The sequence below is a fragment of the Conger conger genome, chromosome 4 (assembly GCF_963514075.1).
Source record: "Conger conger chromosome 4, fConCon1.1, whole genome shotgun sequence".
Taxonomy (NCBI): domain Eukaryota; kingdom Metazoa; phylum Chordata; class Actinopteri; order Anguilliformes; family Congridae; genus Conger; species Conger conger.
Genome location: NC_083763.1, coordinates 49,793,951 through 49,811,065, shown reverse-complemented (window position 1 = coordinate 49,811,065; position 17,115 = coordinate 49,793,951). Strand labels below are relative to the sequence as shown.

Below are 17,115 nucleotides of genomic sequence, written 5' to 3'. Positions count from 1 at the left end.
TCAATAGAAGATGCTACTCTAGGGGATAAAAATGAAAAACATGCTGATTTAAACCCATCCTACCAGAACAGAATGCAGCCAATTGTGTACCATTAATGCTTAATGACATTTAACCAGACTCAAGCTATAACCATTTATAATGTTCAGGGAACTGTCTGAGCTCAGAGGAAGAACTATGCCAACTTAACCAATTCGGAGCCCTCTATCCACCATTATGTACCTCTTATAAAACACAGTGTGTACTGATTTTTAAAGAGGAATGTCCCTCAGGCTTGTTTTCCATTATGTAACTGATAGCATAATAATGATGACTGAACACAGTGCTTTTTGTTTGATAGAGGCTTCAATGATACTTGCAATTGTAATGATACCTGTAGTATCTATTATATACTATAATATCAGTGAGAATTTCAATATTAAACACATAGCATCAAGCAGCAGATACCCCTCCGAGAAGATAAAACTAGTGCCTGCCACAGTAGAGTCAATTCAAATTATAGCTTCAAAAAGCTAGCTTTCATAACATCATTTCTCTGTACAATACAGTTCTTTTGGGAACTGTTTCCTATTTCCTGTGCACTAAAAGTATCCTTAAGTACAGTGTTGTGAATACTGTAGTGCAATTATAATGTAAAGTAGAGAATCTCTGGTGGAATATTGCATTCTCCTGGCATTCCCTGCGTCACTTAGCTGTTATTCAGGCTGCTTAATCCTTACGCTCAAAGGCCCACACGGCACAAAGCCTCCCTACCCGGAATCGCACGGATCAGACCAAAACCCCAACCTGCTAAATGAAGATAGCATTACCTTGCCCACATAGAGGGGGTCGTTTCCTGTGTACTCCTCCAGCACGAAAAACTGGTTCCACACCCAGCTGCGTTTATGCCTGCGCAGAGTCCCTTCGTGTCCCCTGGGCTCCGTCAGGGGCCGAAGCCTCGAGTCGACGCTCAGCTCCAAGCAGCCCGCCTCCCACAGGGGGAGCAGTAGAGTCACCACGCCCACCAAGCTGCACACAGGCGGGCCGCGCAACCGCATCTGGGCCTGGACTGGAAAAGCCACGGGAAAAAAACGATGACGAGGGCGACGCCAAAAACCCTGTGGAATGTCTGGAGGACGGATGAAGGTGCTTCTGAGCGCAGGTCAAAGGGTGATTCCTGTCACTTTGGGGATGAAGCGATAAGCATGGCAGGTGGCCACAGTAGGGACGCAGGTCAGTGGCTTCAAAATTGGCCTCTTCACACGTTGCGGTAAGTGGTACCTATCAGGAGAGAGAGCGAGAGAGTGAGAAATTGTGAGAGAGAGCAAAAGCAAAATAAGCTAAATAACCTTGGTGTCCACAGTCCCTTTATAGGTGATGTGTCAGCTGATATAATAATATCAGCCCCAGAAAGAGAAGCGGCCACTTTCAATGGTCAACACAGAGGAAGTTCAGTATCATTTACTGTTAAGTACAAATAAACGTGAATGATTGTAAAATAGATTAGAAGATACGGAGAAACCCCCCACAAAGCCCCACCATTAAGACACAAATTTGGATACATGTGATCCTTGCTTGGCATGATCATTGCATTGATTGCCATCCAATGTTTAAGTTCATCAGCTGTGAAGCACTCTTGACTTTGCATGGACTCAACAGTGTAGCAGATAAACCCTAGACAATGTCTTTAAGCAATTATATTGCTGCGAGTATTATGCGATTTCAGTACATGTTATGACGAAGATATTTAATATCTGAGAAAAAGTTTTTATAATTCACCCAACATCTCTCTTTTAGTATGCTAATTAGAGATACAGTATTATGGTACTGTATTAGAAAACCAAAACAATGCCATTTCTGGCAAGGATTTATGCATGATTATATTTCAGTCAGGACAACTCACGTATTTAGTTGTCAAAATGTCCTAACCTAACCCCCAAATGCTCCTGACGAGCTGGTTGGCCTTATAAAGCACAAGATAAATTTATCTTGTGTATGTGCATTTTGAGTTGGGCCTTATAAACCAGGAAATAATGTGTGAACACTTTTTCACCTTTTTTCACACAGTAACTGGAAGACCAACTGAAAAAATATTATTTTTCATTAACTTCACAATAACTTGACCTCATATTTTATGCGATTGCATTTTCTGGACCCCACTTATCATGTTATAGGTGGGTTTTTCTGTACTTCACTCAAATTTTCCTTGCAATGTATAATGTGTGATGTTTTCATGACACACTTTGATCCCTTCATGGCCACAATGTACCAATCTTCTCTTGGCTACTCCCAGCATGATAATGCACCATGTGACAAAGCAAAAGTCATCTCAGACTGGTTTCATGAACATGACAATGAGTTCAATGTTCTTCGGTGGCCTTCCTAGTCACCAATCTGAATACAATAGAACACCTTTAGGGTGTGGTAAATGGGAGATTTGCATCATATCAACATGGAAAAAAATCTCAAAGGAAATCTTGTGAAATCCATGCCGCGAAAAATTGAGGCTGTTTTGAGAGCAAAGGGAGGTCCTCACCAGTATCAGTATAGTGTTCCCAATAAAATGCTCAGTTAAATGCAAGGTCATCTGTGAATTCTTTTTTTTTTTCTCTATCATTCAAACCTAAAAAAAATCTTATCCCCATATCCTTTCATGCAAGAATAACAAGCCAGGTGATAAGTGTAGTGGAGCCACATCTACAAGATCTGAAATAAATTTAAGCTGTCACTGACATAAAAAGATTGGTTCTTTCTGACCTCCAGACTCTGCAGTTTAAGTCTGCTGCCTCCAAAGTGCCGCAGTTGACCAGGGCAATGCCATAAGCACGGGGCAGTGCAAACAGGGACATGAGGGGACTGCATCAAGATCATTCCCATAGCGCTTTCCCTTAGCGCTCTCCTGGTAAAACGCGTAATGTACAAGTGAAGTAATGTTATGATTAAATGACCACTTGAACTTCAAGTTACCTTATATATTATTTTGACGGTGTTTACATTTGTCAAATCTCAATGGTACTTCAATTTCAGAAAGGCCGACAAACTAAAATGCTATTCTGGAAAGGATAACGGTCAATCTACAATAATTGCTCAATAATGCTCAATAATTTAATTGCAAAAAGTAAAAGTTATTTTTGCCTTGCCCTCTTTCTCTCTCTCTCTGTCTCTCTCCTCCATGAGATGATGGAGGGTCTCTCAGTGGCATTTGTACCCGACCTTCTTGTCGGTAATCCTAAATGGTAAATGGTTGGCATTTATCCAAAGCGCTGTACAATTGATGCTTCTCATTCACCCATTCATACACATGACGATTGGTGGCCATGCAAGGCACCAGCCAGCTTCCGAGGAGCATTTGGGGGTTAGGAGTCTTGCTCAGGGACACTTTGACACACCCAGGGCGGGATTGAACCAGCAACCCTCCAAATGCCATATGACTGCTCTTACCACCTGAGCCAATGTCGCCCCATAATACTATGCTCTCTCACTGGCTGTGTTGGGCATCTGGCTGGTTTTTCTGCAGGCTGTAGACCTGGCTGGGTGCCTATCTGTGCTAGTTCTCCCCCTGCCTGTGCTGGCTCTCTCCTTGGCTGGGTGGCTATCTGTGCTGGTTCTCCCCCTGCCTGTGCTGGTTCTCCCCCTGCCTGTGCTGGCTCTCTCCTTGGCAGGGTGGCTATCTGTGCTGGTTCTCCCCCTGCCTGTGCTGGTTCTCTCCTTGGCTGGGTGGTTATCTGTGCTGGTTCTCCCCCTGCCTGTGGTGGTTCTCTCCTTGGCTGGGTGGCTGGCAGTGTGCCTGACTGTGTAGTGTGGTGGCACTGAGTTTGATTATTTCCTCTTTCAGGCTCTGTATTATTTTTACTTTTTGCATTAGCTCCTCTCTAAGGCTAGATTGTGCTAGGGTGTTGTTTGTCTGTTAAAGGTCCGTAATGCCCAACTGTGAGGAGGCTGTTCTTGCCTCCTCTTTTACCGGCTTTATCTCCTCTCTGAGTTGATTTATTTGGTCATTGTCCATCGGTCTGCTCTCTTTAAACTTATCAATCTCCACTTCTACACTCTAAAAATGAAAAGTTCCTGGGGGATCTTTAACATTCATTCATTCATTCATTCATTATCCTAACCCGCTTATCCTGAACAGGGTTGCAGGGGGGCTGGAGCCTATCCCAGCATACATTGGGTGAAAGGCAGGAATACACCCTGGACAGGTCGCCAGTCCATCGCAGGGGACACACACCATTCACTCACATACTCATACCTACGGGCAATTTAGACTCTCCAATCAGCCTAACCTGCATGTCTTTGGACTGTGGGAGGAAACCCACGCAAACGCGGGGAGAACATGCTAACTCCGCACAGAGAGGCTCCAGCCGATGGGGATTCAAACCCAGGACCTCCTTGCTGTGAGACGGCAGTGCTACCCACTGTACCATCCATGCCGCCCGGATCTTTAACATATTTGTGAAAATGTTATTTTACTTGGGAAAAGGAAAAAACACAATGCCACAATTGGGGTATACTGTATCACTATATCAGGTACCCCAGACACATGTTTTTACCATTTTGAACGATAAAAATCTTATATAATTATAATGTGATGGCCGCCAAACTGAACTGAGGTCATTATTCCACAAAAGCAGATCATGGATTATCCCTTACATAGCTGGATCCTTTAGAAATAACATGCATTATAAGTTGAGCAAAAGTTGTGTGTGCCAGGCACTGGGATAGTTGGTGTAAAACAGCAGGTTTGTTTTAGTCATCTTATCCGCATTATAACCACAGTCTGCAGTTCCTCTGTACTTTCTCCATCAGTACTTTATGATGTTTTATGGCCTTAGCATTAGTGACATTGTCAGGGTACCTGATCACAGTCCAGGTTAGGCCTCTACCTTCCTCCTCTGTTAAACCATAACATATTGCTCATAGCTCATAACTGTCAAAATGGCTATTGTCTGAATTGAACAATCTAGTAGAATGGCTATTACTTTTGTGTAGGGATGTTTTCAACCTTAAGTATTTTCACAAAATGTATTTCTTACCTTATATAATTTTGTCTTACAACTTAATTTTTCCTTTTTATTTGAGTTTGGGAAAGTTTTTAGATCCTGAGTGTTGTTTTATCTTCTTCATTTGATCAAGCCTTTAGCCTTCACTGTAATGTATGAATCTTTGATCCTAATGTTGTTGTTGATTTTCTTTGTGTGTTCTGCCTGGATATATTGGTCCATATTTATAATTTATGCCATCCTATCCCACTCGAATACAATATCATTTACATTTAGCTCAGAAGTTCATCCTTCACTTGCTGTTGTTGCTGTTCTCATGGAATTTCTCTCTATCTCTCTCTCTGCGATAGGAGTCGAGGTCTGTGAGATAATTGCTCCTGCGCACGGTAACCTCACACTTTTCTTTTCCCCAGAAGCCAAATAAAAACAGCCAACATCACATCCTGTGATAGGTTCATGCTGCACATTCCACTTGTCTTAACGAAGAGGTTGTCAAGCAGCGATAAATGCCTTGAAGTGATAAACCACCGTAGTGCACACGTTTCTTTTTCTGTCATTTAGGACTGAGTAAAACGTGCACACACACACACTAGCACACGCACATCCACATAGATGAGAATCAGGTTGCACATGTCAGTGGCTGCAATAATTACGGCCCCCCTGCATGTCACCCCCACTGGGTCTAGTGTGAATGATTCCAAATTTATTTTCATTTCAGCCATCTGTGCATCTTACGATGACGCAGATTCCGCTGGGTTTGCTTGCTTATGATTATGCAAGTGACATCACGTTCACAGAGGAGGCACCTTTCTTCTTTGTGGAATAGTTTATTCTGAACTCGGAACTCAAAATCGTTGCAAGCACATTCACCCACACATGTTCTGATAAGGATGATGGTGTACTATGTTTTAGGGGTATGCTGAGACAACACTGTCTGGATCTGTTCGACCAACAAAATGATCTGTATCTGTATTCAGAGCAGGAGCAGTGCTGACAAACTGTCAACCAAGGATGTGGGTGGTGGGAGGGGTGAGTTATCTGTCTGTCTCACACTGTTATTTAATACATGCATCTGTCAATGTGTCAAGAGGTGCATTCAAACATATATTTATTGTGCACAACAAATTACCTTTGTTTCACTTTCCATGTAAAGCCTTGTTATTTCTCTAATCTCATCTTCCAAATATCTTCTGAACATTATGTTCACTTGCCAGAAGAAAAAAGATGCACAATTTTCTTCATACAATAATCCTGTATATCTGAATACTACCTTACATTAATGGCATTTTGGCAGACGCTCTTATCCAGTGCAACGTATAGTTGATTAGACTAAGCAGGAGACAATCCTTCCCAAGAGCAATGCAGGGTTAAGGGCCTCGCTCAAGGGCCCAACGGCTGTGCGGATCTTATTGTGGCTACACCGGGGATCGAACCACTGACGTTGCGGGGCCTAGTCATATACCTTAACCACTACGCTACAAGCCGCCTTTTATAAGGTAATCTGCTTTGGATACATAGTATTCATATTCACCATAGATATACACGCAAGACCTATTAGGTAGACCTGTACAAATCACAGCGTGAAAATCACAGGAGTTTCTGAGATACAACAGTCTCTAGAGTTTGCAGATAATGGTGTACGAGGTCAGTGGAGAATGACCAGACTGGTCAAAGCTGACAGGAAGCTGACAGTAACGCAAATAACCATGCATTACATGTCAAACCTCTAAGTGGATAGGCTACAGTAGCAGAAGAGCAATAAGTCTACAAAATACCAAATAAAGTGCTCACTGAGTGTATATATATATATATATTTTTTTTTTTTTAAATCAACTCTAGGAGTAGAGATAGTCGATCCCTCATGAAGATCATCAATCCCTTGATCAATCATGGATAGGCACAACCCTATAGTCACTGATTACATCTGATTATTTACTGTGAAATTTCAGGATCTGTACAAGGTTGTCTTAACAGAGAATCGCACCTCCGACTGGCTGGAGTTAAGTTCCCAAAACCACCTCCTCAGTGGCCTGAACAGTATGGCAGACGAGTGTCCAACAAGCACAACGAGACAAAGGCATGGTGATGTGTTTCATAAGTTCTTTCTCATATCAGCTTTTTTCCTGGTTATACTCTGCGCTTTGTTAAACTTTCAAGGTGACTCGTCTGCCTGGAGACAGCAGGGCCAAACACTGCTGCAGGTAATGCAGGGGAACAAAAACGAAAGACACTGATGTTCCAGTGGAGGTGGAGGAAATCGGTGCAGCAGAAATCGGCTTGAGGATAAGGAACTGTGGAAGCCGTGTGGTAGTGTTATTGTGTCCGGGTGGACCTTGCAGTGAGGGTCAGCCTTTGGAAGGGGGGGGGGAGGAAAATGATTGCTTCTTATTGCATGTAACCCAGAGCCCTCCTAAAAAAAGTCTAAGCACAGGGACCACAAAATGCATAATGCATTAACGCAGAAGAGGAGCAAAACAGCTGCCTGCAACCTTGAGCTCGAAGCAATTTTTGTTTTTTCTGCAACTGATGCTGCTGCAGACAGCAGAAAGTTTTGTCCGTAAAGCCCTTTTATTTCCTCCTAATCTGGCTGGGGTGGCGAAATGGCTAGACTCATTTCGGGAGAATATACAGTAAAGCGGGTCGGCCACGCAATTTGCGAACAGCAGTGTGAATGCAAAACCCTGTTAAAACCTCTGTTTTAAACAGCGGAAGGTTTTGTTCCGAGATCCTCCTAAGGGGTCCCTGGGGCCGTTGCTATGCGGAAACCTTTAAGGTGTTTTGAGGAACCTTTTTAGTCGATGCTAACAGACAAAAAAGAGAGAGGCATTACTGAGAACACTTGAGCTCCCAGGAGGAACTATCAAAGTAGGCTTCCTTTCTAGAGTTCAGGTTCTGAGGCAAGAGAACACTTCTAATACAAGTTTTTTTCCGTCTATCTTTAATGCATCTGCTGGTAAGATTCGCTCCTTAAAAAAACTGACCTGTGTGAAAGGCAGACATCTTAAAGCACAACCATTCTTATTATACCCTGTTTACTTGATTTATGTTTGAAACAGAATATGACAGAAGACACATGACAGAGAGCGAGAGAGAGAGAGAGAGAGAGAATTGAACTTACACTATCGCCTGGAAAATTCCCTGAGAAACCATCTGGGAACGACATCATTCTCCCTTTCAATTAGACAATAGATCCTGCCACTGACTGAAGGAATTGGCTCTCCCAGTTCCCCGACCAGACAACAGAGACAGGTTGATGCTGGCGCAGGGGGAAATGCCTTATCTAAACCCTCTAATCTCATTTGCAAGCCTTGCTTTACAGCAGGATTACAAGTGCTTAGTAACTGATAAATTATTATTATTTTTTTTCACATTCGTCCCGCAAAGCTTGGTCAGTGTATTCCGCAGTGTTTGGAAGGAAGGAAAAGACAAAGTAGAAGGGAAAAGAAAGAGAACGAATGAAGTGTGAACCCAAAAGAGATTTGCATAGCTCAGTTTCGCTTCAATCCCCAAACGCCAGGAATAGTCAAAGACATTTTTTTCCTCCCTGTCAGTTCTGCTCATGCTTGACAGAAGACATTGGCGGCTGCATCTAGTTCAAGTGGCCAATTTGATTTCTCCAGATATCCCGTATCACGGGTAAGAAGAAAGGAGGGTGTTTGGCATTTTTGGGGGATTTAGTATTTTTCAGCTATTCATCCTACCTTCCGCTATCTAATACCTTGTGACATGGTGCTTCCTCCCATTTTTATCAGTCATAAGCATTAGCTGGAGTCCGGGGAGAGCTGTACAGTGGGAAAAGTCCCCAACCCCCCCCCCCCCTCTCCTTTCCATTCTGCTCCCTGTCTCCCACGGTTTCGATCTCAGGAAAGAGAGCATACCGCTTCCATCCTTTCCCATCCCCTTTGACTGATCACCCAACCTCTGCCATCCTGCATACACATCTCTCACTGCAAGGGTCTTCCAACAGTGGCTGCTTTCTTTCATCAAGTGTCATTGTCAAGCTTAGATCTCCGGGGCCTGCGGTCTTAATATCATCAGCCTCATCAAGATCAATTTACAGTGTGTGCACATCAAAATGAAAATTAATATATTCTACTCTGTAATGAAATTTTCAGCTGCACATGAACATCAGATGGTGTGGTGCGAATCAAAAGACAAAGGTTTTGAACTGCTGATTAAAGGAGGAACAGTCAAAGCGGATGGTTGTTTTTAAGATACATCTTGTGCCCAATGATGTGCCAGACTTCCATATCATTTTCTCCAAATGACCTTGAGAGAATACATATTTCTGAATTATCTACCTTGATGAATTTATTGAGAGGTTTTTAATCTCCAGTGTCTGAAACATTCATTTTCTCACTTTGTATGCAATATAAACACGGGAACACCAAATATGTTTGAATACAGATTTATTCTGCACTTCTATTGTTAAAAGAGATCAATCACAGTTATTAAAAATGTATTAACTCTTTGTCGAACATAAAAAAAGAATATTCACAAAATATGCGGTCTCAAAATATTCAAGTTGCCATAGATAATCCATAAATAATCTCTTGCCATTTTAGAAACAGGCTATGAATATGAGATTGATCATGAAAAATAAAACAAATTCGAAAGAGACTAAAGAAAATAAGGAATTGCACATTTGCATGAACTGAATTCTTATATGGAGGTTTATTTTAAATCATAGAATCAGAATAAATATGGCAAATTGACGAGAATATCTGAAAAAGCATTATCATAATGTTTTTTTTAGGGAACAGTGGCATTGCATGTTTCTTTCTGCTTTTACACCACTCTAAATAGATAATGTTGTCAATTTCAAATTAAGTCTGATACACACAGCTGCCGCTGCAAAATAAATGATATCCATTGTTCCGGAAACAAAAGTATTCTGTGTGTGCGTGTGTGTCTGTGTGTGAGAGAGAGATGAGCATGTCCTTTCTTCCTTGAATTTAGTGTCTAAATGTAAACCCCAAGCCTATACAGAAAAGACAAAGGAACCTGTGGACTAAGACTAAATGTGAACTTGTTGTGGTCATAAATAACCACATCTCCTCAATCATATCCACAAATGTACCATTCATCCAATTCCATTACCCATCGCAGTCAATTAGCACACAACCATCTCCACTATACGAACAGAATAAAAGCTACATGTATTCTCAACCAATGATCTCCTGTGAAAGCAAGGTTCAAGGCTACACCTCAGATCAAGGTTCAAGGCTACACCTCATATCACTTCAGTGACAATTAGGGCATATGTGATATATTTACAGTACAGCTTTAATTTTCATTTTTCAGGTCAATATTTCGACATTCTGTGAAATACATCTGTGCAAAGTGTTGTAAAGACATTATTAAGTTAGAATTCCACATACTGGCATGTCACAAAACTGCATTTTAAAAACACTGAAGTATTTTATTAGCAATCATTCTGGCCTGTACATAAATGGTAAATGGTTGGCATTTATATAGCGCCTTTATCCAAAGCGCTGTACAACTGATGCTTCTCATTCACCCATTCATACACACACCAATGGCAATTGGCTGCCATTCAAGGCACCAACCAGCTTGATACATGAAATGTATCTAAAGATAATCATTAATTGCAACGGTAATCATTAGCATTAATGTGAATGAGGGAAGCTGTACCGTCTGTGTTAGTTTTGAATAATTATTACTTCCACTGGAGTTACAAAATGAAATTGCTACTTTAGCCAAATAGAATACTTGCTTATTATATTTAGTCTGATATTTTTCATATTATTTCAACTGTTTTTTTATGTTTATATCATAACTGTAAATCAAAGAAGCCACATTTGCTGCCCCTCCCTGCAAAGACCCCAACCCAGAATCTTGTGGTCGTACGCCTTGGATAAATATCTAGATATATCTCTACATTCTGTGCGGCTCGACCAAATGGCCCGGGACAGGATGATGAAGTCTCATTAGCCTCCGGTGCCATCTGACAAGAAGTGCATGGTTGCCAGAGCCCTCCCCCACAGTTAGAGTGGCCCTGCCGTCCCTGAGGGAGAGCACTCAAACACAGAGAGAGCATGCTGCTCCTGGCATCTGGGCATCCAACGTGACGCAGGGAGGGCTGGTGGCATATGGCCTCTATATCGTTGCTACCTAACACGCACTCGCTACTAAAAAAGCCTAGCCTGGCAAGAGAGGCGTTGAGACAGACATCAACTTACAGTAGCTGTGCATTTTTTTTTACTGTTAGGGGAGCTTTTTAGCTGACAGGTATCCAGGAATGTCACTAGCTGCACATTTTTTTTCTTCAAGAACAGGAAGCAAGGATTAGAAGACATGAGAGGATGGGAACAGACTTCAAGAACAAGCCCCTTTCCCCTGTGGAAACGGAGCTACACTGTGCTCCAGTTGGAAAGGTTTATAGTTGCAAGAAGAAAGCCACGGTGGGTTTAATGCCAATATAACATAATCTATAACTGCAGAGCCTCCAACCAGAATATTAAACAACAGAATTATTCAGGCTATGGAATCCCATAACATGGACATAATTTAAAATGTAGTCCCTAGATTACTGTCATACCACTGCAGTGAAAAAAGTATTTGTCCCCTTCCTGTTTTCCACCATTATTACATGTTTGTCACGCTGAATGGTTTCAGATCTTTAGACAAAATGTAATATTAGAAAAAAAACATTAGAGTTCAACACAAAACATGTTTTATTATTATTTAATTGTCATTTATTTATTGTAATTTATGCCCTATTTTGAATTTCAGGCATTTTTACTTTATGTGCAAATTAAATTTAAAAAATTGTTTTTTTAAAAACCCACTTGCTGCATAACCAAATTACATTTCAGCTCACGGACAGATGAATGGATATTCTCCAAAATAACTTTCTGGTACAGATCAGATTGTTCCATGGTTCCTAACAGTAGCTAATGGGAACACCATCTGATTTTCTTTTTCCGAATTTTCAGGTGATGGCAAGTCGTCCTGGTCCTGAAGCAGCAAAGCATCCCCACACCTTCACACTATCAACACCATGTTTGACTGTTGGTATGATGTTCTCACTGTGAAATGCTGTATTTGCTTTACACCAGACATATCGGGACATGTGCCATCCAAAAAGTTCCACTTTTGACACAAAATCCATTATCCCAAAAGAATTAGAGTTTATCCAGGTCCATTTTTTGCAAATGTAAGATGTGGGATCTTCAGTAACTATTGCTACCACTTTGAAAAGAATCACTTTTGCTCATTATCATGACATTCATAATTTATTTTGTTGAATCAAGTATGATGTTAATAATCTTTGTAAATACATTTTAAGTGAATTGATTTGTATCTAAAAATTTGATGCTTGACACAAATGACTAATGCTTCTGAAATGTTTGATGACATCTGTCTGTGTTTTTAATCTTTTTTAATCTGAATAAATGTATCACACTGCAAGGAATTGGGACACAAATTATTCACATAGTTTTTTTTCTAATTTACTTATAAAAGAGTATGGGCCTAAAACAGCCTAAAACATCACACATTGAATGGTAAAGGAACTGTAGAAATCATTTGGAAAGGACTGATGCATGAATAATGTCGATGATCTTTATGTTTGTCTTTTCATGCTGTGTCCAAAATGATCTAACATGGTGTCCCAAATTACCAAACGTGAAGGAAAAATTGTATTTTGGCCCAGTGATTCCTATACCTTCACATGTTATAATATCACAATTTTGCCGAGATACACTTAGTGATCACTTTAATAGGTAGACCTCTTGGCTGATCACTTTAATCAGCCAATCATGTGGCAGCAACTAAATGCATAAAAGCATGCAGACATGGTAAAGAGGGTCAGATGTTTTTCAGGCAAATGTCAGAATGGGGAAGAAATGTGATCGAAGTGACTTTGACCATGGAATGCCAGACAGGGTGGTTTGAATATCACCAAAACTGCTGATCTCCTGGGATTTTCACACACAACAGTCTCTAGGGTTCGCAGAGAATGGTGCGAAAAACAACAAACATCCAGTGAGCAGTTGTTTGGTGGGCAGAAACACGTTGTTAATGAGAGTGGTTGAAGGGCCAGACTGGTCAAAGCTGATATGAAGGTGACAGTAATGCAAATAACCATGCATATGCAGAAAAGCATCTCTGAACACACAACATGTCAAAACTCTATGTGCATGGACTACAGTATCAGAAAACTTAATAAGTCAAAAAATTAGTCTGAAAAATACCTAATAAAGTATATATGGGTTGGTCAGAACAGGAGTATTTAAAAAATGTGCAGTGTTATGGGTATCCTATTAAGACTGATGGTGGTGAGTGGTGAGAGCGGACTGAAACAGATTTTTTTTTTTAAGTGTCCCAAATTACCTGAATTCACCCTAAACAGTCTTTAATTTATCATTTTGCATGAAAGAAAAGTATAAAGATTGTGAGCTGAAAGATTTAAATTCTGAATACAGACAGAATGCACACAGTACAGTACTCTAAATCAGACTTGCCGATCTTTGGCAAGTCCCACTTACAAACAAAAAAACAAAAAGCTTTACCACTGATCAGGACTGTACATTTTCACTCAATTCATCTCAATATCCACTGCAAATAACCTGAAGCTTTACCTTAATTTTGAGTGTATTATATGGAATAGCTGATGCAATACAATAACCTAGGTGCTTCAGATAATTTCAGCAGTGGGATATTTAATTTGTCTTTATTAAACTGCCTTTTAAGTAGATCATCAAATGTAGACTACTGCGAAAAGTCAATTAGCATATCATATGAATACAACTGAAATTGTAAGCACAAAATGTACTGTATACATTATAACAAGGCTATATCGCTTTTTTATATACGATGAACGGATGCTACTATTGTGTGCAGTGTGTGCAGCTGGATCAAAAACGCTGAAGAATGTAAATACCCGAAACCACTACCCAGTATCCGCGCCACCTGGTGGCAATATTAGACATTATGTTTGGACAGATGCTCTGTCAGAAACCACTAAAAAGGGATCGCCCTGTGTCAATGGTTACTTCTCACTTAAGGTGAAATGTATTCCGCATCACTGCGAGATCTGAAATAAGGACTGTCAGTATTAATACACCATTTTTTTTTAAAAAGAATCTATAATCTCTGACCGGTAGGTCGAACGGACATTGCAATTAATATATTTTCCTTAGATGTATTTTGTAGTACGAATAGGCCTATGCATCAATATTCCAACGTAACAGCAAAAAAAAACATGTTATATACGATAGGCTATATAATTCAGCTTTCTTGAATGCAATGCACTATGCTTGTTAGTTGTATCTGTTAAATATTTTTTATTGTGATTTCAGTTTATAATATCCAAGCCACAATTAATCATATTTCGTATTACTGTATAGTCTATTTATTGATTATAAGCAATTATATTGTTTATTTAATTGTTTATTAAGTAGCCTACTTTCATTCTAATAAATTGTGTCTTATGTTGGCTTAACTATAGCATGGACTGAATGGCAAGCGAATCATTTCGTAGGTTTCCTAGGTGGTATTCAAGAAACAGCTCGCGAAAGTCGTCTTAACTTTTGAAGCATGTAGGCTACACAAGTGTACTTCAACCAAGTGAATTTGTGGAAAACCGTTATCACATATCCTCTATGTACAGTACTGTAGGACAATCAATCACATTCGTTAACCTACTAAATTCTCCAGGCAGATAGACCCAACACTATTGAACCAAACCATATTTCTGAAGCTAAGTCTGAAGCGCGGAAACCATTTAAAATATCAGAGTTTTCTCACGATAGGCTACTAATTTCGCTCACATTGAAGAAATACATATTCCACTCTTGCAGTCGAGCGAATACAGCGAATCCTTCTGACAAAACACGAAGCACCTGCCGTTCTGTTCATTAAAATCTCAAATTGCATGTCAAAATTGGTAGGATACGTGCATTGATGGTAATCAAATTGAAAATGAGAAAGACAAAATAACCAGGAAAAGGGATCAAGTAACTGTATTTCACCTAGGATATAACCAGTGATCCACAAGATTTAGTCGTTAAAACACCCTCGACGGGGGAAAAATGACAAAGTAAAGAAACAAGGCTGCCAATGTCTCATTTAACAGCCACCTCTGCGGAAAAACCTCTTGTACACGGTCTACTAATTCAAGAATTAACGACTTAACACTTTATTCATGCATTATACATTAGCGAGTCAGTATACGCTCAGGGATGAAACATTAGCAAGGACCCAGCGCGTATTAAAACGCATGAGATAACAATAATTTCCCGAAACTACAAACAATGTGGTTGCTTTCCAACTTTAACTTACTTGTTTCGTAATTCTCTCTATCTATCCTATGCGCCTATGGAATGTCAACTTTCCTTGTTTCCGAAATGTACATACGCCGTGTGCATCCCAAACGCTGCAGATCTGACGGTTATAAAACTTGAGTTCTTGGTATGCTATTTGCTTCTCCAGCACTTCAGGAAGCTCTACGTGCTGGCGGATCCCTGTTCCGCGCGGTACTTTCCCCCACAAAATACAAATAGCATTTAATACTGTATAAAATCAATGATGATGACAAAATCCAAAATGTGTATATTCGAATCAGAAGGCAATCGATTAAACAGGCTAATAAGCGGCAAACAAAAATATTTTATAAACTGTCCCTTACCTCTGCGTTCCCGGTTCCTTCTTTCTCTCTCGGAGGATGCTGGAGACAGCACCGCGTCTATGGTGATTGAAATGACTGCGCTGGTCCCTTTTTACATACGCACTCTCGCTGATGTTGGCTCCATTGAGAAGTAGCAGCTGCAGCGAGCGGACTCCACGCACGGAACTGCCTGATGAAGTGGAGACCTCCTTAAGCTCCTGACCGCTGCAAGCGAAACATTTTCAGGCGCCCTAATGCACTTCAGTCTAGACCTTTATAATAAAGAAAACAAGAAAGTAAAGGAAGAAGAAAAATAATTAAGCTCCCCCTGCCCCCCGGCTGCACAACGCACGAGATTGTTCCTTTCTACAGCACCGTGGGATGATGAGGTGCTACCCACAAACAAACTATTTCTTAACACTATCGAAAAACAGTAACTTACTATTTCAAAAAATGCTCACAATACTTTAAACGTGTATTGTGATTTTCACTCCTCCTTTCTGTCAAGGGTAGAAAACAAAGTTTGGGGTGGGGGTGGTGGGGGAATCAATAATTATAAAACAGATAACCAAATTTAGAATGAAGTACCCTCCCACTTCTTTAGGCATTACCATATGTAGGGAACTGTGAAGTTCAAAATCTGCCCATAAACAGAGCTGCCGAATAGAATCTTATTTTGTTATCATGCAGTCAGCATGTCAGACAACATCCACATTTGCTTTAACTGCATTGGTCCAGTGTGCATATGTAAACAAACAACTTAAGTGGCACTGATAATCAGTTTGGCACATTTGAACTGAAATGTACCTTTTTACTAATGTCGAGTCAAACAAAGTTTTAAAAGAATAATCATAGTAATTTATTGTATTGACACAACTGATATATTTTGTGTATAATTGTGTGTGTGTGTGTGTGTGTGTGTGTGTGTGTGTGTGTGTGTGTGTGTGTGTGTGTGTGTGTCTGCACATGCACATGTGCCTGAATGGATGCATATGCAAGTATTGATGAAATCATATCAGCCTAGTTGCAGTATAGGACAATATATAAGGATCTGTACAAGTGTTCAGAAGGTTCCAAATTTGAATATTGTTTGGGGTACTGACCAAACTACACATTGCCATAAATCCGCTGCGACCTATAGCGAAATAAATCAAATGAAAGATTTGTCCTGGATAGAGCTATATGGAAATAAAATAAGTGTGTTGAAATGTGTTATTGTTATGTGTGTTTGAGCTTTTCATATACTAAAACCCTTCCATACCAGGACCCTTTTCTGTAATCTTTCTTAAACTGCACTGGAAGTCATGTCTGAGAAGTGTAAAAAAGGTTTTTGCTGCAAAAATGAGGCAGTCATATTGACAGTAGCCTGCGGGTAACTGAATGTGTGCCTGTAAACCTTAGTGTTGTGTGGTGATAGGTATGCCACTTATTCAGTGTCGTGCCTGCATACTGCAGTTGATAGTGCACCAAGTAATGGGTCCAGTCCAACCTTTTTTTTTCATAGCTTC

The 17,115-nt window shown here is 40.4% G+C and overlaps 1 protein-coding gene across 1 annotated transcript in view; it reads right to left on the bottom strand.

The window, feature by feature from the left end:
- Nucleotides 1-15,709, bottom strand: part of LOC133126006 (cadherin-7-like) — a 112,728-nt gene extending 97,019 nt beyond the window's left edge. The window contains exons 1-2 of the mRNA XM_061237790.1: nucleotides 15,629-15,709; nucleotides 808-1,258 (exon numbers count right to left, since the gene is read on the bottom strand). Of these exons, the coding sequence (XP_061093774.1) occupies nucleotides 808-1,035 (228 nt within the window). The 5' untranslated portion in view covers nucleotides 1,036-1,258; nucleotides 15,629-15,709. The remainder of the gene's footprint in view (nucleotides 1-807; nucleotides 1,259-15,628) is intronic.
- Between the last annotated feature and the right edge of the window lie 1,406 nt (nucleotides 15,710-17,115).